The 22957-nt window shown below is 43.0% G+C and overlaps 1 protein-coding gene across 3 annotated transcripts; it reads right to left on the bottom strand.

The window, feature by feature from the left end:
* Positions 1-9153: 9153 nt before the first annotated feature.
* Positions 9154-15915, bottom strand: LOC114703874 (baculoviral IAP repeat-containing protein 1a-like). Of its 3 annotated transcripts, none has more exons than XM_037209457.1 (5): positions 15831-15915; positions 13814-14446; positions 13147-13246; positions 9998-10079; positions 9154-9365 (listed from the first exon to the last, which is right to left on the bottom strand). In XM_037209457.1, the coding sequence occupies exons 2-5, from the start codon at positions 14376-14378 to the stop codon at positions 9210-9212; spliced, it is 903 nt and encodes a 300-aa protein (XP_037065352.1). In that variant the 5' UTR covers positions 14379-14446; positions 15831-15915; the 3' UTR covers positions 9154-9209. The 3 variants fall into 3 exon arrangements, with proteins under 3 accessions (XP_037065352.1, XP_037065354.1, XP_028740692.2); XM_037209459.1 differs by having other exon boundaries at positions 13814-14381; XM_028884859.2 differs by lacking the exon at positions 15831-15915 and having other exon boundaries at positions 13814-14577.
* Positions 15916-22957: the final 7042 nt, after the last annotated feature.

Raw genomic sequence — 22957 nt, 5'->3', positions numbered from 1 at the left:
ATGAACTTAAACACTCAAAAATAACCCATCCTGTGTAGGGCAGAGAGTAGGGTCTTAAAGGTCTGTTGGCTGCTTGCCTAGTTACAGTTTCAGTGAGAGACCCTATCTCAAGGGAACAAGTACAGAGTAACAAAAGAGAATGTCTGATGTCCTTCTCTGGCTTTGTAAAACACACAAGAGGACATCTGCACCATGTGTGTGTGTGCGTGCACACACACACACACACACACACACACACACACACACACATCACAGAGTAAAAAAAAATTTAAAAAGTAAAACACAATTCCTAAAACAACAACAACAACAACAAAAAGGCAATAGAAAAACAAAAAAAGAACAACAAGGAACCAGATGCTTTGGAAAATATTTGCTAATGGTGTAACACTGAAGATGTGTGAAGTCTGCGACTGGAATTCCACATTGTCTTTTCTATCGTAGAGACACACGCATGACCACTGGGAAATGTGTACAAGAATACTCCTCTTTTTAATCAACTGTATCCAATTAGTGTTGTCCATATATGCACAGGCTTAGAGCATCTACTGGAGCTTGGACAGCTTACCAGGGGCCACCTCCCTAAAGAAAACTGATTCTCCTTCCTCGGCAGACATTGATGGCCACTAGCTCTCAGCTAAGGATGTTTTGAACAGACTGATCTTGTGTAAGGTCTTGTGTAAGCAACTACAGCCATTATGAATTCATGGCTACAGGGCCCTGTCATATCCAAAAGACACTATTTCCCAGCAATTCTTCTCAATCTCTGGTTCTTACAATCTCTCTAATCCCTCTTCCTTGATATTTTCTCAGTTTTTGTGGGAGGGGTATGACACACATGTCTATTTTAGGGATAAGCTCTCCATAGTCCCTAATTGCCTTCACTTTGATCAGTTGTGAGTTTCTGAGATTCCTCTCTCTTTAGTGTCTGAACTTAAGTTCTTCCAGCCCCACCCCCATTAGCAGTGGAAAGCACAGGGGTATCCTATAAGTTATTTTTAAGGTGTTATGAGATACCTGGCTGATAAAATATTGATATTGCCTGTCATCATTTTGCATCTTGCTATGGCCTAAATAACTTCTAGGACACTTTAAAAAACAAGACAACAAAAAACTAACAAAGGCTGGAAAACTGAACCTTCTGGAGCATGCCTGTGACCCAGGTCTTGGGAGGTGGAGGCAGGAGGATCGTGAGTGTCAGGCAATCCTCCCTGTACACTGAGTTTGAGGCCAGCAGGGATGAGTGAGACACCTGTCTCAAACATCCACCGCTGTGGAGATCTCTCTGTATGCTGTGAATGTGCTGCTCGATTGGGTTGATAAATAAAAATGCTGATTGCCAGTAGCCAGGCAGGAAGTATAGTATAGGCAGGAAAGCAGAGAGGAAATTTTGGGAACAGGAAGGCTGAGTGAAGAGTCATGCCAGCTGCGCCATGAGAAGCAAGATGTAAAGATACTGTAAGCACGAGCCAAGTGGACAAGTATAGATTTATAGAAATGGGTTAATTTAAGATGTAAGATCTAGCTAAGCAAGAAGCCTGAGCTATTAGGCCATACAGTTTTAATTAAATAAGCCTCTGTGTGTTTACTTGGGTCCAAGCAGCTGCAGGACTGGCGGGTGAGAGTGATTTGTCCTGACCATGGGCCAGGTGGGACACAGGAAAACTTCAGCTACAATCCACTCCCTACTGCAGCCCATGAAAAGGAAAGAGAAAAAAGAAGGGGTAAGCCATACATGCCTGTGATCTTAGCACCTAGAGGGCAGAAGGGTCATGAGTTCATAGGGAGAGCCTGTCTCAAAACTTCAGAGCTGAAGATGTAGCTCAGTGGCAGAAGTAATCCCCTTCCATGGGGTTCTATCCCAAGCACTTCAAGGGGAAATGGCAAACATGGGTTTTATAGTATAACAGCTCAGTACTTAAGTAGGTACTTAGCGTGCATATGACACCCTTGATTCATCATACACACACACACACACACACACACATACAAAATGAGACAGAGACAGAGAGAGAGAGAGAGAGAGAGAGAGAGAGAGAGAGAGAGAGAGAGAGAGAGAGAGAGAGAGAACAACCAAAGAGTAGCAAGGCTAAATATGTTCATGGATAAGATATTCACTATTTACAGTTGGTAAAAATCAAACTGTGAAGCAAAACAGCAATGAACTGAGAATCAATGTCCTAGTCTGCTTTCCTGTGGCTATGGTAAAAACCAAAAGCAACCTGAGGAGGAAAGAGGGAGGCCAGGGCAGGAGCTCAGGCAGTGCGTGGATTCCCTGGAGACAAGAACTGATGCAGAGTCCATGGAGCAGTGCTGCTTCCTGGCTTGCTCCCCATGGCTTGCTCAGCTGAGTCTCTTATACAGCCCAGACCCACCTGCCTGGTGTGGACCACCTACAGTGGGCTGGATCTACCCCTCCCACACCAATTTGCAATTTAGAAAATGCCCCACAGACCTGGCCACAAGCCAATCTGATCTGCGCAATTTTTCAGTTAAGGGTCCTTCTTCCCAGATAACTCTAGGTTTGTGCCAAGGTGACAGATGAAGCTGGCTATGACAATCAAGATGATGTTTACCTCGGCTGGGAAGGAAAGGGTCAACTCAGACTTGGGAGTGACATTGGGGCCTTTCTGAGGCATTGGGAGGGTTTGATTTCATGACTTTAGTTTTCAGCCCATAGGTTCTTTATTATTACTATTGCCCTAAATGTATGCCCGTCTATAATTAAAAACAACAACAACCAAGAGGTAGAAGACTAAAAGCCACATAAATAGGAGTTGACAGATTCTAGGACAAGGTTTAAATAAAAGTGTCTTCCAGCCTAATTTGTCATCTAAGAATTAAAAAGGCCCTGTGTTACTCCCCACTACAACCAAATTACAAAAAAATAAAATAAAATAAAACTGACTGCTGCTGCCCAAGTATTGTCTAACCTCAAAATTAGATGAAATGTTCTTTTTGAGGGGGGTAGGGTTCAAGACAGGGTTTCTCTGTGTAGTCCTGATTGTCCTGGCACTTGCTCTATTGACCAGGCTGGCCTGAACTCACAGAGATCTGCCTGCCTCTGCCTCCCAAGTGCTGGGATTAAAGGCCTGTCAGTGCAAATATTCTTATATGTCTAAGCTTATAGCCCTGGCTTTTTCAGATGTAAGACTCTAAGAAGAAGGGAGTAAGATTGGCATGAGAAGCTAGGGCAATGGTGGTGGTGGTGGACTTCATTGAACTACACTGTGTACACAAAAAGATGTCATAATGAAACCCATCAGTACAAATGAGTCATATCTGCTATAAAAACATCTTTAAAAGAATATTTGGGGGCTTGCAAAATGGCTCAGTGGGTGAAGTCCCAGCTGCCAAGTGTCTGGGATCTGCAATGTGAAGGAGTGAACACACTCTGACAACTTGATGTGCTCTGCGGCAGCATGTCCCTCTCTACACATGTAATAAAATGTAATAGATACATGTAAAAAAAGTGTAAAGAACATTTTTAAAGATTTGCAATTTTGTCATCATTATGTCTCAAGATCAGATAATAAGTAGACTAATTTGTCTTAAACTCTTCTGAAGCCAAAATAATTTAGTATAATTTTAGGTATATATTGGATGCATACAGGATACACCTGTGCAACCAAACAAGATTTCAATACAGAGGCAGCTTCTAAAGCCTTCAAAGGACTGTCACACCAAAAGACATCTACAATTGTGCTTTGCTTTCTTACTTATAACTGCTGTATTTTAAAATATATTATTTAAAACTCAATCTTTTAAATACATATATCACAAATACACAGTCAAAACACTACCCATATAAATACAAAATCTAAAAAATTTTTAAAAATTATATTTAAAAACCCCCAAAATCCTATTACGTCAGCCTCCCAAGAGTTAGGATTACAGGTGTGCACCACTGTGCCCAGCCAAAAATATTCACTGTTCATTCTACCTACATTGATATTTATTTCTGAAATTTTATTACCAATTACTTAATGAAAACAAAAATATTTTCTCTTGCAATTAGACATTTCTAGAGACTTTACTGGGTCGAAAATTAATTAAGATGTGTTGGAAAACTTACAGAAAAGAGGATGAGAGTATCACTCAATGGGAAAGGGCTCGCTTACCATGCCCAGTCCATGGGTGCGATCACCAAAACTGGAAAAAGAAAACCACAGAAAGGAAGTAATTCTCTTATTAAATTTTAAAGAGCAGAAACAGAAAACACTGAGATTCTAGAAGAGGAGGAGGAAGAGGAGGAAGAAGAAGAGGAAGAAGAGGAAAAGGAGAAGAGGAAGAGGAAGAGCAGCTTGCAATTAAAGGAATCAGAAAGGCTTGAAATTGTTGGCATAATTGTGCTAGGCAGGAAGTCATGAATTCAAGCTATTTAGCTACATGGAGAGTCTGGGCTACATAGAGAGATCCTGTCTTTAAGAGTGTGTATATTGACCCAGCCAAAACCAAGATCTAATCATGATTTAAGGAACGCTATACAGGGAGTGTCTTGGGAGGAAAGAGATGAAGCTATAAGGATGCATCCTTCACAACAGGAACCAGAGGAGGGGGCAGATCCTATCCATGGGAAAACATGGACAGAGAGGGATAACCATTGAAGTACATTTCAAGTCAAGAGAATTCACCATGCTCACTTGGGAAAAAACTTGGTGTGCTCTTCTAATGGATCGTCACCTTCCTCCCATTTCCATATACATCCTTCAACAGGAAAAGCACGGACAGTCGTCGTTTTGCCTAGAATGAGGAAGGTACAGGTCTCAACAGCACATAACACCTGTCAATTCACAAGCGGATAATAACTCCAGATTTCATTAGTGAATCCTATTTGCAATCTCCAATTGGATTGTGTGGTAAAGTCATGCATGGGTCACTAGGGGGCACTAGTTCACACAGGACTCTTGGTCCTTCAATGGGTGTTCAGCAATAGTCACTGAATGTTCCTGTGCACCTGTGCTCTGATGAAAACCTCTCCCAACCATCATCCTGAAAGTTCTGCTGTCAGAATGAATCTAGAACAGAAGATCTGGAGAGCAGAGATTTTTGTCTGATTTGGACACTAATGACATACTGGACATTCACAGATATAGGCAACCAATCAAGCATTTGCTTAATGCATAAATCAGAAAGCAAATATTTGAAGATCATGTGGAAACACAGGAGCAAATATAGGAGTCTTGAAGTAAGTGAGATCGTGAGAAATTACATATCTCTCTCTTATTATTGCCGGGTATACTCCACTGGAAATAGAAGCACATCGCTCGTAAGCCTGTATTCTGTGGAAAGGATTCTAATTTGCCTGAGCCGAGGGATCAAACCGGAAACGAAAGATCCAACATCTCCCACTCTTGGACCATGAAGGCGCTGTACAATTCGAACAGAGAAGAGCCTCCCTGTCTCTCTGGCCAAAGCTACTAGGGCCTGGAGTTTGCAGGTTGTCTAAAATGAGAGCTGAAAAGGAAAGAGGGTGAACATAAAGGAGAAGGGACCTAGAGGAGCCATCCCCAGCCTCTGGAGCTCCAACTCTTTAACTGGGCATACTGCTTCCTGAGGGAAATAATTCAGATTCCTCAGCAATTCTTAAAGGTAGGTATGGCCATGTAAGTTCTGGTTAAAGAAACATTAGGGAGCTGGGGAGACAGCTCCCTGGGTTAGAGGGATTGATGACTGTGTCACTGTCAGCCCGGACCTCAGGATTCAAGTTTGGAGGCTGAGCACCAAGGGAATTGTGGAAACCTGAAGGTCTTATGAGGCAGCAAAGGGATCTATGAGAATGATGGAGAGCGAGACTGCTTGAGTGGAGACAAATGCAAGACCTGGACAAGCCCATCTGGTGGACACAAAGTACGTGACTCACCTGTGTAGAAAAGGCCTGCTCTGACCAGAGCTTCAACAGCCACAGGGGACTCAAGGGGCCAGTCCTTAAAGGTGTCCAAGCCTTAGTTCTTCATTAGCAAAGACGCTGTCATTGCAGTAAGCTTGGGGGTTGAGGGAGAAAAAACAAAGCAAAACAAAACAAGGATGTAGGTGAGAGCAGCAGGCTTTGATCGCAAAGTTCAAGTTAGCTGTGTGTGTGCAGGTGGAATGATCTGGTGTACTGTGCTTGCATCAAAATAATTGAGGGTGGCTAGAAAAGCATGAAGGAATAAAAGATACAAGAGTGACTGTTAGAACTGCTGGAGCAGAGCTGGAGCAAAGACTCCATCCTTCTATTCATGGAGCAATGTGTTAAATCTAACTGAAGACTGTCTCTTGGTCGTCAGGCATCAGGACACAACAAAATCAGAGGAGACTCTCATTTCCAGAGTCAGTGTCAAGATTTGAGAAAGGCGATGTCCCCTGCGTCTCCCATAAAAAACAGTCATTTTGATGGCTTGCTCTTTGAGATGACCATGCTGGGGGTCTCCATTAGCCTTTCTGCCTCATCCTGGCCTCTGGACATGTCTTCTCCATGCTGTGAGGACTTGAAACATTAAATTGCCTTTACCTTGGTTCTGACAAGTTTTTCAAGATGAAAGCTTGCCTGTGTTCGCACTTAATCCTAGGATTAGACTTTTGTGTTGTTTTTGCTGATTTACATATTTCTTTGGGGCAGAGTAGATGACACTCGATATGCACATCATTCTCCTGGCAAGAATCTTGCCCTTAACTTGCTTAGTTATAGCATTGCCAAGAGCATGCTAGGTAACACTGTACACTCCCATGGTAACACTCATGGCTGTGCCTGTCATATTGATAACTACAGATTCCTTTTTTGTAGAGCCTCATATATGTGGCCAAAAAGCAACCACTGACAGGCCTGGAGAACAAACACTAGACATTTCTTTGTCTCTTTTCTGTCTGTTGTTTTTAGAAAAGTATTGGAAGATAATAATTCCGTTCAAGCCAACAGGAACTTTTGGGTTGTTTATTTTTTGAGACTTTTTTTTTTTGCTATGCAGCCCAGGTTGGCCTTGAACTTGCGTCTTTCTGCCTCAAACTTCTGAGTGATGGACTGTGCCATGGCCACCACACCTGGCACTAACCTGAGGGTGCATGTTGCATTTGCATTTGTCTTGTGTTTGAGACAGAAATCTCATGGAGTTCAGGTGGCCTCTAACTGAGTATCATATTCCTGGCTGCCCCAAACTCCTGTTTCTATCTCTCAAGCGCTGGATTGTAGGTATGGGTTGCCACCCTCAGCTGACATTGGAATTCTTGCTATTGGCACATCCTGTCCAGTGATCTCTATGCTCCATGTCCCACCCAGATGGCTGGACTCAGGGCTCAGCATGCCTGTAGACAGATATCCTACTATGAGCTAAATTTTAACTCCAGCTCTTCTGTCTTGAGTGCTGGGAAGAGAACTCAAGACCCTTGCCCATGTTGGGTAAGTGTTCCACCAGTGAGTGATATCCCCAGACCTGTCACTTCTTTTATTGTGAATATCCTTGCTTTCTTAACAGCGTACTGAGCCTTTTAAGAAGGCTCTAGGGATTTAGGATGTAGCTCAGTTCACAGAGCATTTGCCTAGCACGCACCAAGTCCTGGTGCCGTCCTGAGCACCTCCTAAGCTGAGTGTGATAGTGCACATGTGGAGTCCTATTCTGAAGAAGTGAAGCAGAAATATCAGAAGTTCAAGGTCATTTCTAAGTTTGAGGCCAGTGTGGAAACATGAGTTCCTGAAAAATGCTGTCAAAACATTTTATCCAGAAATTATAGTTGTTTTACAGGAAGTGTCAGTTAAGGAGATGACTGACACTTCCTGTCATATGTATCTAGGTTCATAGTGTGAATAAAAGAAGCTGTGTCTAGCTATGAACAAAAGAACAAGACACCTCCTGGAAGGAGTTTCTGTGCCCACAGAGACAGGTGGACCTATTGAATAATTTCAGTACGTGGAAAGATTGGAATTTTGTTGGTTCAGAGGCTAATTATTTATCTTAGGCTAGTTTTAGCCTTCTGGAAGAGCCACGTCTTGCCCTACTCTGCATCTGAACTAACACCTCATGACAATAAATAAAAAACCTCTTAGAAGCTACTAACGTAGCAGAACACTGCTTCCACCAACCCAAGAGCTAAGAATGTCATCAGATAGAATCTTGGAGCTATAAAATAGCTTCCCCCACCTATCTCATTATACCCACTGTAAAAGAGGGGAAGCGGTCTTGGCCAGTTGGAGCCAAGGGGCCTAGAAAGTCATGGCCATGACAGAATTCATGTGGAAGATTTACTGGGGAGGGGAGGGAAGAAACACAGAATGGGAGGAAGAGAGGAAGAAAAGAAGAGATGGGACAAGTGAAGGGTGCAAACATAGCCTCGGTGAGGAGGGGAGGAGGGAGAGAGAGAGAGAGAAGAGAGAGAGAGAAGAGAGAGAGAGAGAGAGAGATGAATTTGAAGAAAGGAAGAATAGAAGGAAGGAAGAAAGGAAGGAAGAAAATCAAAACATTAACATCTCTATAGCATTTTTAGATTTATAATTCAACTTTACAAGTGACAAAGAAAGATGAACCAGACTACCTCCAACTTAGGCTTAAAAGCCATCTTAGAGTAAAGGCAAACTAAGTTTATTTCTGTTTATGATTAAACCTCCATTTCTCAAGGATTGGGCTATGCTCGGTAACCTTAACTACAAATGGTTCTGTACTATCTATTCTAAGAAATAGCAAACCATGTCTTTGTTTCAAAGGTTTATGACCACCTGTTGTTATGACTACCAAATTAACACCTTACAATCATGTCTGTTTCAGGTGGTCATTATGACTAACTGGTTATGCTTATGTTCTGCTCCTGTAATCACCCTGCCCCCATTTTGCCCACCAAATCCCATTTGGAAAGCCCCTACCCTGAGCTATAAAAGCCTTGTCTTCCTCACAGCCAGTGCAGACCTCCCAAACCCCGCCTTAGGGGGAGGCAGTTTGTATACATGAATAAAAAAAGCTTGCTTTAATTCATTGCTTGCTTTAATTTGACCATAATGATTTGTGTCCATGGTCTTTCTCCTCCCATCTTTGGGATTAACAAGAAAAGTCTGATGGGATACTTTATAGTCCTGTCCTCTATTTTAAAATGCTCCTTTAAATGAAATGTGTTTCTATACATATTTAAATTTATATGGAACATTTTGTAAAAAAGTAAATAGTCATTAAGACTTATAAATTAACGTGTCACTTTTGAAAGTTTTGTAAAGCTTCAAGTCTAGTAGTTCTTATGAATCTGCAAAGATCTTAAAAGAATAAAAGTGACCCAAAACCTGGAGAAGTGGCTGTGGGGGTTGCTTGTAACAAAGAAAGAGAGAAGCAAAGCCTTTGGAATGTGCCTGAGGTTTTACCTGATGCCATAGGTAATTCTCTTCTGACCCAGCAATTGACAAAATGCTCTCCCTGAGAAACAGAAATTCCGGTTATTGATTCATTTATAAAACACACATCTATGTTGTGAGCAGCAACCAAAGATGGCATTCTATTAGACACTCTAATAGACTTTCTATTAGAGTGGTTGGTGAGACAGGTCTTTAATTTTGGCTAGGTTATTATGGAATTTTTTTTTATTCATTGCAAAACAACAGTAAGTGTTTACCTGTAGCCAAGTGGAAACCGCAGGGTCTTACAGAGCACCCAGCTCAAAACAGAACTAGGTTACCCAGCACAGATACATTGTAATTAGTGTGGAATGAAGACTCAGAGGAACCTTTCCAATTGAACAATATACTGTCTAGGGAAAATGTACCAGTTTTTTTCTGAAGGAAGCACCTTTCCCCCTGATTTTCAGTCTAAGAACATGGCAGGAGTCAGAGCCAGCCAAAAGCCAGCTGTGGAAAAACAAATTTTCCCCAGTTTAGTAAGACAATGTGCTCCTCACCCCCATACATACCCCATGGGTGAGATGCAGAGGGATAGAAGGAGAAAAAAAGAAAGACATAGAAGCCACGAAAATAAACAAAAACACCTCACCCTTGTGATTTAGATATTATGTAATAAAAAGATTTGGGAGAAAGGTGGTTGTTGTGAATTACCATTACATGGACAAATCCCTCGTAGCTTTGAATATACTGGGCAATTTCCTTTGAGGATTTCTTACTTTGAAGAAATTCACATCTATAATGAAAAATATAATTGAACACTTCCCCAATACTGTGATAAACATGTCCTATATCACAATGCATATTCATTTTTTAATGTGTTGATGATTTTTGAGCATTTTATTTTTTAAAATATTATTTCATTTTGTGGTAGTTTGAATGTAATTGGCCTCCATAAGCTCATAAGTACTGGCACTATTAGGAAGTGTGACCTTGTTGAAGTAGGTATGGTCTTGTTGGAGGAAATGTGTCACTGTGGGAGCAGGCATTGAAGTCTCCTATGTTCAAGCTATGCCCAGTTCAGACCACTTCCTGTTGTCTGTGGGTCAAGATGTAAGGACTCCAGCTCCTCTCCAGCACCATGTCTGCCTACATTCCACCATGTCACACCATGATGATAATGGACTAAACCTCTAAAAGTGTAAGCCACCCTATTAAATATTTTCCTTTGTAAGAGTTGCTGTGGTATTGGTGTCTCTTCACAGTAAAAGAAAACCCTAACTAAGACATATATGATGTATTTTAATCATATTTTCCCCTCCCCTCACAATTTCAGGCCCCAGGTTCTCTTTCCTAGCGTCAAAAGCAGAGAAGAAGAATAGCAAATCAAGGCCTTGGATTTGTGGGGAATTTGATCTTGGGGACCAGATGCCTCTGACTGGCCAAACATAGCACTGCCTACCTCCCCAGAAAGGTTCCAGCAATTCCAGCTCTGCAGGGTGTACGGGTAGGGATGGACTGTAGAAGTGGTCTGCCCAAACATCCTTTCTAGACTAGTGGTTTTAGAAATCCAAAGGTACCCAAGTCCAGCTCCAGCAGGGTTCAGGTCCCAAAGAGCAGGTGTGGAGACAGTGAGGGGAGGAGACTGATACAATCTGAGGGGGAATCGGGATGGTGAATCATGTATTGAAAATAGGTTACACCTTATATACTGAACAATCGTGTCATAGTTTAACCACGAGCAACACTGAAAGCAAACTGAATGATTCCAAGATGGAAGTGGCCATCAATGTCATTGTAGTGTTTTTCTTGAAGCCAGACTCTAAATGCCTGTTGTTCTCCAAGGTTCAGTCACCCTGCTAGGTGCTCTCTTACACTCCCTCCTGCACGGTCTCAGCCCTTGTGGTCAGGAGGTGTCAGACATTGAGACCCAGAAGAGCGATTTTCATTCTTCAAGGGACATGACATAGTGTTTGAACCATGAGCACAGGTGTCGAACTGTTTCCTAACTGCATTTCTCTGTACTTTAGTCTTATAACACGGGCCTGTCCCCTCCTATGTTCCCAAAAGGGAAGGTCCTGATATCTTATTATTTTTCCATTATACCATACCATTCTGATTCCTTCAATGTATGTTCCTTCATATAGCAAAGGGGAAGCAAGCCAGTCTAACTTCTTAACAGACTCTTCTCTCTGTGGGGCAGACCAGATCTTGCCATTCATCCAGTAAGCAACCAACCGTGGGCACTATTCCATACTATATCATTAACTGATTTCTTGTCCTAAATGGCCTCAGGCTCTGGATCTGGGCCCACTGTTTCTCTTGATTGTGTTTTTCATCTCTAGGACCAGGTATACCCAGTTAGCAAATCTTGACCTTTTCTATTATTGGTGTAATGGGGGCGGGGGCACAATGGGGAGTCCTGTGTGTGGAGTAGGCAGAGTTATCATGCTACATAGTTCCACGGTGGCGGGGACTTTTCCAAAGAATTATTTTTGTTTAAAGAGACTTCCAATGTATACATTTTCATCTTTCAGAGCCCACACAAATATCTCAAAGGAAGAGGCATAAGGGAACTCCCATAACACATAGGGAGAATCATTAAAAATGAAGATAAAAAGTTGCTGGGGAATTGTGGTCCCCGAAACCGAATTGCTGGAACTCTGTTAAGCAGCAGTGGTCGCCATACAGGATGTGCCACAATGGGGTCAAACGACCCCTTCACAGGGGTCGCCTAAGAACATTGTAAAACACAGAAATTTACACCACAATTCAAAACAATGGCAAAATTACGGTTTTGAAGTAGCAACTAAGTAATTTTATGGTTGGGGTCACTACAACATGAGGAACTATATTAAAGGGTCACAGCATTAGGAAGGCTGAGAAACACTGCTCTAAAGTTGAAAAAAGAGAAGTCTGAAGTTGTGTGTGTGTGTGTGTGTGTGTGTGTGTAGTGAGGGACATATAGAAAAGAGTATTGTGTTACTGTGTCAACAAAATGAAATGATAAAAGCTGAAAAAAAAAAGGTAAAGTGGAGAGTGATAGGGGAAAAACCCTAGGTCAACCTGTGGCTTCCTATGCCCATGCATGTACACACACATATACTATGCATATAACCACATAGTACATACATCAACAACAAAATCTGTATAAGATGTTAACTGAAGTGTGAGAGACTGTTTAGGTTCAAGTGATTCATACTTTTCACAATATGATGAAGTCCTTTTTCTTTGAAAAATCCTAGAGTTATCGTAATTTGGATTCGGGAAAGATATAAATAAAACTCAAAGGGAAGATCCAATAATGTGGCTCCTTTGTCTCTAGCTTTATTTTGCTTTTAAAAACCTGAAACTGGATGCTGAAGAGATGGCTCAGTGGTTAAGAACACTGGCTGCTCTTGCAGAGGTCCTGAGTTCAATTCCCAGCAGCCACATGGTGGCTCACACCTGTCTGTAACTTCAGGTCCAGGGCTTCTGACACCCTCACATACATGCAGGCAAAACACCAATGAACATAAATTAAACTTTAAATAAACAAACAACAACAAAAACCCTGAAACCGTTCTCGAGAGGTGATGACTCAGTGGTGAAGAGCACTTGCTGCTCTTCCAGGGGACCTGGACCCACATGACAGCTCACAACCAAATCCAATTCCAGGGGCTCTGATGCCCTCTTCTGGCCTCTGTGGGCACAGGCACACCATAGTACACATACACAGACACATATATGCATATATGTACAAATATATATGTGTACACACACACACATATGTGGGGGTGTATACATAAAATAAAAAGGGAATGAATCCTTTAAAACATTTATTAAAACTGAAAAGTTTAAGAATAAAGGGTTTGCCTGCTTACTTGGGGAACCACTTGGCATGCTCCTTCCAAGGATCATCTCCTTCTTCCCAGTTTCCCAAGCATCCACCACAGGAGAAACACTGTACGGTGTCCCTTTTACCTGCAGATGCAGTGACATGTTTTGACTGGCCAGCAATGGCACCAAGTGAGACCTTGGAGCTGGTCATCTTGTTCCAGAACAAGACAGACTCCAGCATGCCTGTTCGTCCATGACGTCTCTGGCTGAATCCCTGCCCACAGTCCCACTGCCCTAAAAGACTCCCTTCTGAGCTCTGGACCTCCATCCCCTAGCCCATGGCCTTCCTCATATACACAGCCCAGGGAATTGAATGTGCTAGGTAAGCTCTTTAGCATTAAGTTCTACACTCAGCCCACTGCTGGTACTCACCAGGTCTATATTAAAAGAAAAGCAACATTTTATTTATATATATATACACATATATGTGTGCATGTGTACATGTATATATATATATAATATAGACTAATAATGCTATATTAAATGTATATTAAAGCAGAAGTAAATTTGTTAAAGTTGAAAGTTGATGAAATACACGTTATGTCTAATGTAACACAGTCCACCACTGAGGACTGATAATGAAATATTGCCTACATTGGAACCTAAATTTTAAACTCCAAAGAAACACCTCAGAAGATAGAATCCAGTTACCTGTAAAGACAAAGCCAGCTGCTGAGAGCACACGGGGCGATGTCCCATGGGCATAAAACGGCCAGTTCTCAAAGGACTCCAGTCTGGCCTCCTCTTCTTGGTACCTTGCTTTGCCACCTCTCAGCTTCTCTGGACTCTTCACCCTGATGTCATACTTGCCGATGTTACCGACGTCTTTGCCCAAAAGGAACTCGCATCCTGGGCGGAATCTCCTGTGGCTTTCTATGGGAGTTTTCCTTAGGCTGGTACCAAAGAGGATTAAGCTGCAGCAGAAGCACTGAACCCCAAGTTTCACCCCGGTAAAGTAAAACCCAGCGGCTGCCATGTCCTGTGGCGTCCATGATCTGAACGTGTCATAGGTCACGAAAGTCTTTAATCGCTTGGCCTCATTGCGCATGTGCGAGTTAAAACCTTTCTTCATTTTCATTCGTTCCTGATGCTCTTCTTCTTCTTGACTCTTTGCGAGCTGGACTGCATCCACACCGAGAAGAGCAGAGAGCTCAGGGAGAAACTCATAATCAATCTCGGAAATCCGCTCCTCGGAGGCCTCCCCGTGAGTGGCCATTTTCTGAGAGGACAAGGAAAGCAGATGATTGGTCTTCTGGTTAGTTTTATTTTGTTGTGATGAGCACCCTGACCAAAAGCAACATAGGAGGAAAGGGTTTATTTCTGCTTACAGTGGTGGTTCTGTAGTTGAACGTCCTTGTCGGACTGCCAGCTCCCCAATAATGACACAGAGACTTATTATTAATTATGAAAGCTTGGCCTTTAGCTTAGGCTTGTTCCCAACTAGCACTTAGGACTTAAATTATCCTGTTTCTATTAATCTGCATTCTGCCACGAGGCTATTTACCTCTCTTCCATCCTGTATGCCGGACTCTCTGTCTTGCTATCATTTCTAGAGTGCCTAGATTCATCCAAGTTCCTCTCTTTCCCCAGGAGACCCACCTGTTCTCTCCTGCCTCGCTATTGGACACTCAGCTCTTTATCAAACCAATCACATTGATATCTTCACACTGTGTAAACAACTATCCCACAACATGGTTCACCATCAAGGGAAATCAGGGCAGGAACTAAACGCAGGAAACTGGAGGTAAACACTGAAGAAGAGAGACTATGGAAGAATGTTGCTTACTGGCTTAACTTCCCATAGTTTTCTTAGCTTAATTTCTTTTCTCTACCTTTTTTATTATTTTATTTATTTATTTATTTATTTATTTATTTATTTATTTATTTATTTATTTATTTATTAGTTCATTTTTCAAGACAGGGTTTCTCTGTGTAGCCCTGGATGCACTGGAACTTGCATTTTAGACCAGGCCAGGCTGGCCTTGAATCAGAGATCTGCCTGCCTTTGCTGGGACTGGTTTATTTTCTGATACAACACAGGACCACATGCCCTGAGGGCACCACTGCCCGCAGTGGGCTGGACCCTCCCACATCGATTAACACCAAGGAAATACCCCACAGGACTGCCCACAGCCCAGTTCTGATGACAGCGATTCCTGTTTCCGCCTTTGAAGTTCTGGAGAGCAGGCATGTGCTTTCCTAACTAAAACGGGTCTTTCAATGAAGCATGCTCTTTCATCTGACACCTAGCAGAGGTTTCCCTTGGAGCAGTTACACATCTGACAACACCTAATGCACCATAAAGAGTTCTTTTCACTACTGTGTAAAATCCACCCCAGCAACGGTCCCTCTGGAGTTTTCTCAATCTTCAGGCTACTCAACTCTTATTTTTTAGTTATTTTTTCTTATTTCTTTCTAGGTATTTTTACAGTTGTCTCTGGATAGTCCCCCACTATGGTCTCCTTAGTGATCATGAGACAAAGGTCATGTTCTTATCTATGGACACAATTGCCCCACTCTAGCATCCTGCTCCCTCCCTGTAAAGAAGGAACTGGCCATGACTTGGCAGCCTAAGGCTTTGCTTAGTTGCTTTCATTTTCACTAGAACAGCCTGTAGTGACTTTTCTGAAAAAGCAGATCACAGAAAACAAGGTTTATTCTGACTTACAGTTTGAAGATATATTTCCACCGGGGCACAGGAGACCTAGTGTCAGGAGCAGGAAGTCAGTGATCACAGTGCATCAGCAGCAAGGACGCAGGGAAAATGACAGGAAGTGGCACCAAACTATAAAGTCTCAAGCCTGTCCCCAGTGACCCACTTCCTCCACCAGGCTCCACCTCTTAATGGTTCCAACATCTTACCAATGACACCCCAGCTGGAAATCAAATGCTCAGACACATGAGCTGCTTGTAGGAGACTTTTCACATTCAGAGCACAGCATAAGCCAGGATACAGAGTCCTCTATTAACATCTGCATGTGAGCATCTCCCTCCCACACTCTCCTCCACTTACATCTGTGTGTGAATACCTGCCTCCCACACTCTCCTCCACTAACATCTGTGTGTGAATACCTGCCTCCCACACTCCCCTCCACTAACATCTGTATGTGAATACCTCCCTCCCACACTCTCCTCCACTAACATCTGTATGTGAATACCTGCCTCCCACACTCTTCTCCACTAACATCTGTATGTGAATACCTGCCTCCCACACTCTCCTCCACTAACATCTGTATGTGAATACCTCCCTCCCACACTCTCCTCCACTAACATCTGTATGTGAATACCTCCCTCCCACACTCTCCTCCACTAACATCTGTATATGAATACCTGCCTCCCACACTCTCCTCCTTGTCATCTTTCTTTCCTGAAAAAATACTTACAAATCTTGTTCTCTCTCTCTCTCTCTCTCTCTCTCTCTCTCTCTCTCTCTCTCTCCTGTGTGTGTGTGTGTGTGTGTGTGTGTGTGTGTGTGTGTATACACATGTCTTAGCTGTTGTGCCCAGATCATAACCCCCAGAGAGACCAAAAAGGACGAACATACCAGAATGCAAAAGCAAGGTTTATCTGTTACAAGTCATGTCAGGGAACTCATCTCAAGCCATCTCAAGTGAGGCAGAGAAGAGTTACTCTTTCTTGGGGAAGTTAGTTTTTATAGGCAAAACCCATAAAATTGCTTAGAGGGAAGGGGGTTAGTATGGGTCCATCCTTGATTGGTCCAGTTTTTCCCGGGCCTGGACTTTATCTTATTCTAGCTTATCTGTTTGCCCTGTCAGGAGTTTTACAACTCATCTCCAGGGTCTGGTCCTGTTATCTCTGGAGAGGGGCATCTCGTGGTTAATTGGTTACCATCAGACATACTGACTCTGTTCTTTTGTTCCTGGGGCTGGTGCTATCATTTCTGGGGACTTGAAACTGGCCTGGGTCTGTCTATATTGAGATATCTTTGTCTAAGGCCCCCTTTTTTAGACAATAGAGTGAGGGTCTTGTTGTGCCTAGATCATGTCCCCAAAGTCGCCACTGGAGACTTTAGGTACAGAATGCAAAAGTAAGGGGTTTTCTAAGTTTACAAGCCTCCAGGGAGTCTCTTTCAAATCTCTCACTCACAGCAGGGAGGTTGGAAGGAGTGCTCCCCTTTCTTTGTGAGGCTTAGTTCTTAAAGGCACAGACCATATAATTCATTTCAACCCGCCTCCCTTTTTAGTCTTTTGGTTAAATATCCTGTCTGTTTTCCAAAGTCCCTGTATCAGATACAGCCACCTGGGGAAAAGGGGTCTAAGTTCTTATCTACACTTAGAAATCCTGGTTTAAGCTTCTCTTTGTCTGTAGGGGATAGAGTGGGGGGTTTTACTGAGGTATCACATTAGCTATGGTTACTACTGCTGTGATGGAACCATAACCAAAGCAACTTGGGGAGGAAAGGGTTTATTTCTCTCATAGTTCCACGTAATAGTTCATCATCAAAAGTACTGAAGGCAGGAACTTAAACAGGGTAGGAACTTGGAGGCAGGAGCTGATGCAGAGGCCATGGATTGGTGCTGCTTACTGGCTTGCTCCCCATGGCTTGCTCAGCCTGCTTTCTTATAGAACCCAGGACCACCAGCCCAGGGAGGGAACCACCCACAGTGGGCTGGGCCCTTCCCCGTTGATCACTAATTGAGAAAAGGCCTTCCAGCTGGATCTCATGGAGGCATTTCCTCAACTGAGGCTCCTTCCTCTCTGATGACTCTAGCCTGTGTCTGGCTGACATAAGAGTAGTCACTCCATGTGCCAGGTCATACACAGATAGAGATTAAAGGACAACTTTTGGGAATTGGTTCCTTCCAATTCCAATTTCCACCATGTGGTTCCAGGGATCCACCGAGGGCACTGTGTTGGTGGCAGTTGATGCACTGAGACATCTCGTTGGTCCAGCCTCTTCTTTCTTGTTTGTATTTTCTTTTGTTTTCTGACACAGGATCTGGTAGTAGACTTTTAATGGGAACAGTGAGAAAATATCTGAGGCACTAAAAGTCAAATCCCACAGTCAGGGAAGTGACCAGTAGATGCTTGAAGTTACTGCTTCAGCGGGTTAGTCAGGACCTCAGGGGATAACAGTGGGAGGGATTTTATTTGAATACTTTAGGATATAGTTAACGTTGTGTGCTACTGTAAGACATTTTCTGTAACACGAATCTAATTGTTCTTAATAATAAAAAGCCAGGAGCCAGATATGAGGTAAATGCTGAAAGATCAGAGACAAAGAGCAGCCAGCCACAGACACCTCTTACCTCGGCAACTCCTCAGCCGAAAAGGACCAAGCTCCTGTCTCTGCCCACCTTATATTCCTCTCTCTGTCCAGCCATAGCACTTCCTGTTTCCTCCTGCCATGTGCTTGGATTAAGGTTGTGTGCCATCACTGCCTGGCCTCTGTGGTTAACTAGTGGCTAGCTCTGCCCTCTGATCTCCAGGCAAGCTTTATTTGTTAGAGCACAAACCAAATATCACCACATTTTTCCTTTGAAGCTGGCAGTTTCCTCAACCTTTGCAGATAGAGCCAGTGGGAAATCCAAGCAGAGATAGAGGAGAAGAAGAGTGGAAAATGGGGGGGTGCATGCCAGCCGTTGAGGAAGCAAGACTTGTAGAAAATGAAGTAATGCCACAACCACGTGGCAATAGATAAAATGTTAGTTATTTAGCTGCGTTGTGTTCTTACCCTGCAAGGAAACGTCACGAAACACGACAGAATCCGCTTATAAGAGTTTATTAGAGTTAAAGGGACAGAGTGCACAGGCCTGTGGGAGAGACACGTGTGTGGAGAAGAAGAGAGGAGAGGAGAGAAGAGAGAGCCGGGAATATGGCGCTCCGCTTTAAAAAACGGCTGGGGGTGTGGCCAGGTCACGTCACTACTCCACGCGTGTGCGTAGATCACATGGTCACGTTGCGCGCTTACGTAGCCATATAACATCACGGATTCTGGTCACTCGAGATGCCTTGGCTGGAACTTGCTAGGCGGAGGTGTCCGGCCTGACCAGAATTGGCTAGGCGGAAGTGTCCGCCTGGTAAATGCGACCGTGGGGGGGGGGGCGTGTTGTGAACCCTTCATTCCCGACTCTTTTATTTTTTAAAAAAAGAAAAAATTATGGTTGACTGGGTACGGGGGCGACGTTTCTCTCAAAGACTGCTTCCAGCTGAATAGTGGGCATTGGTTGGCTCTTGGGGGGGGGGGTGAGGGGTATCTTGTGAAGTCCGGGGATGATGGTGGAGGTCCTGGAACGACGTTCTGCCGTCTCCTGGTTCTGCGGCTGTCCATCCGTGCTGCTGCTGGGGACCTCCCATTTAACAAGAATGGGTTCATTTAAGTAGTAAGAGCTAGTTAGTAATAAACCTGAGCTATCAGCCAAGCATTTGTAAGTAATATTAAGCCTCTGGGTGCTTCCTAAAATATATACATATATGAAAGGAATTTAAATGGAGTCATCATATAATGGGGGATATAATGCCATCATTATTCATATGCCAACAAGCAAGACGGGGCCAGGAATGGGTTGCAGCTGTTGATTCCTTGGCCAGGGACATCCCATACACAGCCCCACAACACTATGGGCTATTGTCAAAACCATCAGTTACTCTCTACAACCTAATGGAAGGCTCTATTGCTGAGGACAATACTTAACTATGTCACTGAACACGGAGAAGTTTACCAGGTACCTAACTAGAAGCTTCACTCCTACTGACTGGTATTCATAGTACTGAAAGGTACTCTGCATGAGACTGGAGTAGGAAGGTGATCATAAATATCACCCGCCTACAAACCTTGCTAACCTATAGGAGTTACCTTTCCAGGAGATATACTGGTGTCATAGTGGCACAAATGTTATGGAAGTAACCAATTCCTTTTAAAGTTGGATTTAAGGTCCACTCCATGAGATGGAACCCATACCCGACACTGCTAAAGTAACCAGGAACCTGAAACTAGATAGGTCATGGGTCTAGGGCAGCACTTCTCAACCTGTGGGTCATGACCCTTTGGGGTTGAATAACCTTTTCATATGGGTCACATTGGAAATACCAGATATTTACATTATGATTCATAACAATAAAAATTACAGTCACAAAGCAGCAATGGAAATGATTTTATGGTTGGTGGTCACTCCAACATGAGGAACTGTATTAAAGGGCTGCAGCATTAGGAAGGTGTAGAAGCACGGGTCTAGAGGAAAATCTAATTCTATTATTATGCTGAAGGATCATAGCATTAAAATGTCTCCTAATGATCATTGATCAGGGCATAGCTCAATCCTCATCAGAGAAGCTTCTTTCAGTGGATGGTAATTAACACAGAGGCACACAATTGGACAGCATGCAGAGTATGAGAGACTTTGGAGCACTCAGTCCTGAGGGATCTCTTCACCAATGCTCTCTCCTCAAGACTTAGGAGTCTATGCAGAAGAGGAGGTGGAATGAATGTAAGAGCCAGAGGTCGTGGTTGACAGAAAAAGGAAAGAGAAAGTACCACCTCTAACCCAGAAGCTATTTGCAATAGATACCTGCTGGGAAAGAGAAAATCAGTTTTCTCCAATGGAGTGTCACTGGTAATATCAACCACACCCCAGGACAGGCCCCATACCCAGGAGTAGTTGATCAGCACAGGAGACTTCGTGTGTGTGTGTGTGTGTGTGTGTGTGTGTGTGTGTGTGTGTGTGCACTTTTTGTTGTGTTTTGACTTTTTTTTTTTTTGCCTTATTGGTGTTTTGTTTGTTTTGATTTTTGTTTTTTGCTGTTTGTTTTTTGTTTTTGAGAGAGAAAGAAAATGAACCTGGGTGGGTAAAGATGGTGTGAAGTGTCTGGGAGGAATTGGCAGAAGGGAAGAATATGGTCAAAATATATTGTGCATAAATTTTAATGAAAAATAAATCTTTTAAAATTAAAAATAGAATAACAATCAATAACTGAACAAATAAACAAAAATAAGGAGCTCCTTATATGATTTGAATATTTGAATCCAGATCTTTTTTTTTTTTTTTTTTTTTTTGGTTTTTCAAGACAGGGTTTCTCTGTGTAGTTTTGGTACCTGTCCTGGGTCTTGCTTTGTAGATCAGGCTGGCCTCGAACTCACAGAGATCCTCCTGGCTCTGCCTCCCTAGTGCTGGGATTAAAGGCGTGTGCCACCACTGCCAGGCTGAATCCAGATCTTTTACTTTATGATGGAAAGATTAGGGAGTCAAGATTTATCCTGGAAAAGGGCTAGATGTCAGAGAAGTATTTCAGAAAATGACTCCAAGCTGTCTACAAAGTCAAAGCCAGAAGCTGAAAGCTCATTTCAAACAATCCTTTGGCATAAACTATCTCTGGGTACTACCAGAATTTAACTAAATCATGGAACACCTTGTTGGTGTCCATAGAGAATTGGAAAGTTGGTGTGGACACTCCCTCATTTGAAGCCAAGAAATGTTGTGACTAGACTTGTTTTCCTGAATACACTCTAAGCACATTTAGGTTATTATTAGCAAATGTTATATAACATTATTAAGGTGATTTTTTTTTAAAAGAACAAACCCATAAAAACTAAGAAACCAGAAAAATGATCAACACAGAGTATTTTAACAAATTTCAGAAGGTGGATACTACATGGAATAGTAGTAAGCAAGAAAGCAAGCCAAAGACAAGCACAGGTTGGATGAACAGTGTCTCCAGGGAGACTTCTGTAACATCTCGGGTCCTGAGATGGAGATGCAGCATGCCTGTGACAAGAAGACATAAAATACAGAACTAAATCAGTCCATGCAGGGCCAGGCAGTTCCCCCTGCCTCGTCTCCATCAACTATCCCACACAAGCTGCAAACCCAGAGGCCCCAAATAAGAATTCTCCCAGCTGCTCGCCCGATCTGACTAGCCCTAGAGAACTAACTAGTGTGGAAACCGGCCACCCTCAAGGCCAGATGAGCCCAACCACCAGTGTCCAGGCTTCCTGCACCTCTGGAGAGCTAGAAACATGACCCCTACCCAGAAGTTTTAAGCTGACATCAAATACTATGAGATTCTTCCATGGATTATTTTTTCACTTGGTAACTTGGTCATGCGGTTCTCCAGCATGAACTTTATAGATGACAATGTCATGTTACAATATTAAAAGCTTGGACATATCATCTTTAACAGTCCAAACAAGTCGGGTATGCTATCTCCACTATACAAATGAGGAAACCCAGGCAGTAGGGTTAAAGAGTAACCAGGCAGCCTTGGGAGTCTGTACTTCGAACCACACACCCTGCAACATCTTAAGGAAAAATGAACCCCGGGGGCCCAGATGTACATTTTCTTCGCCTTAGGATATTTAAAAAATTTTGGAGTTAGTAGGGCTTCTAGCTGTTACCAGCAGCCCTGGCATGTACCTCAGATTATCTGTCTAGACCTGAAGGGCCGTTTCTCTTACCTAGAAGCCATCATGGTCAGATAACCAGGTTCTACCAGCCCCTCCTGACTTCTGTGTTAAAGCAGTGGTGTCTTGTGACACACTTTCCATCCTGCATCCAGCTGTAAACAGTCCAGTCTTAGAAAATAATCTCTTCAGTTAGTATATAAAAATATGGATCTCACGATGTTTCCGTGTCCATCAGTCTCCTGTTGGTACCTGCCACTCCCACTGTGGTCCTTCCTTACAAGACCCTTCCTCTTCCCACTTCTGCTTTCCTGTCCCACACACACTTTGTGTGGTGCTATCGGGTGGGGGATTCTAGATTTTGCATGAGAAAATGTCAGCTGTTTTCTTTCCTCCCTGTTCCTTCTCTCTTTCCTCACTTTCCCTCCCTTCATATC

This window comes from Peromyscus leucopus, chromosome 11, assembly GCF_004664715.2.
Source record: "Peromyscus leucopus breed LL Stock chromosome 11, UCI_PerLeu_2.1, whole genome shotgun sequence".
In the NCBI taxonomy this organism is placed as follows: Eukaryota; Metazoa; Chordata; class Mammalia; order Rodentia; family Cricetidae; genus Peromyscus; species Peromyscus leucopus.
The sequence above is the reverse complement of the archived record's forward strand: the minus strand, read 5'-3'. Positions and strand labels throughout refer to the sequence as shown.

What these genes read in the sequence shown, in the direction of transcription:
- LOC114703874 (XM_037209457.1), bottom strand. Translation starts at nt 14,378, where the DNA reads ATGGCCACTCACGGGGAGGCCTCCGAGGAGCGGATTTCCGAGATTGAT. An exon ending in CATGCCAAGTGGTTCCCCAA is followed by an intron (nt 10,080 to 13,146) that starts GTAAGCAGGCAA and finishes TTTTCATTATAG; the next exon opens with ATGTGAATTTCTTCAAAGTA. An exon ending in AGGGATTTGTCCATGTAATG is followed by an intron (nt 9,366 to 9,997) that starts GTAATTCACAAC and finishes TCTGTTTCTCAG; the next exon opens with GGAGAGCATTTTGTCAATTG.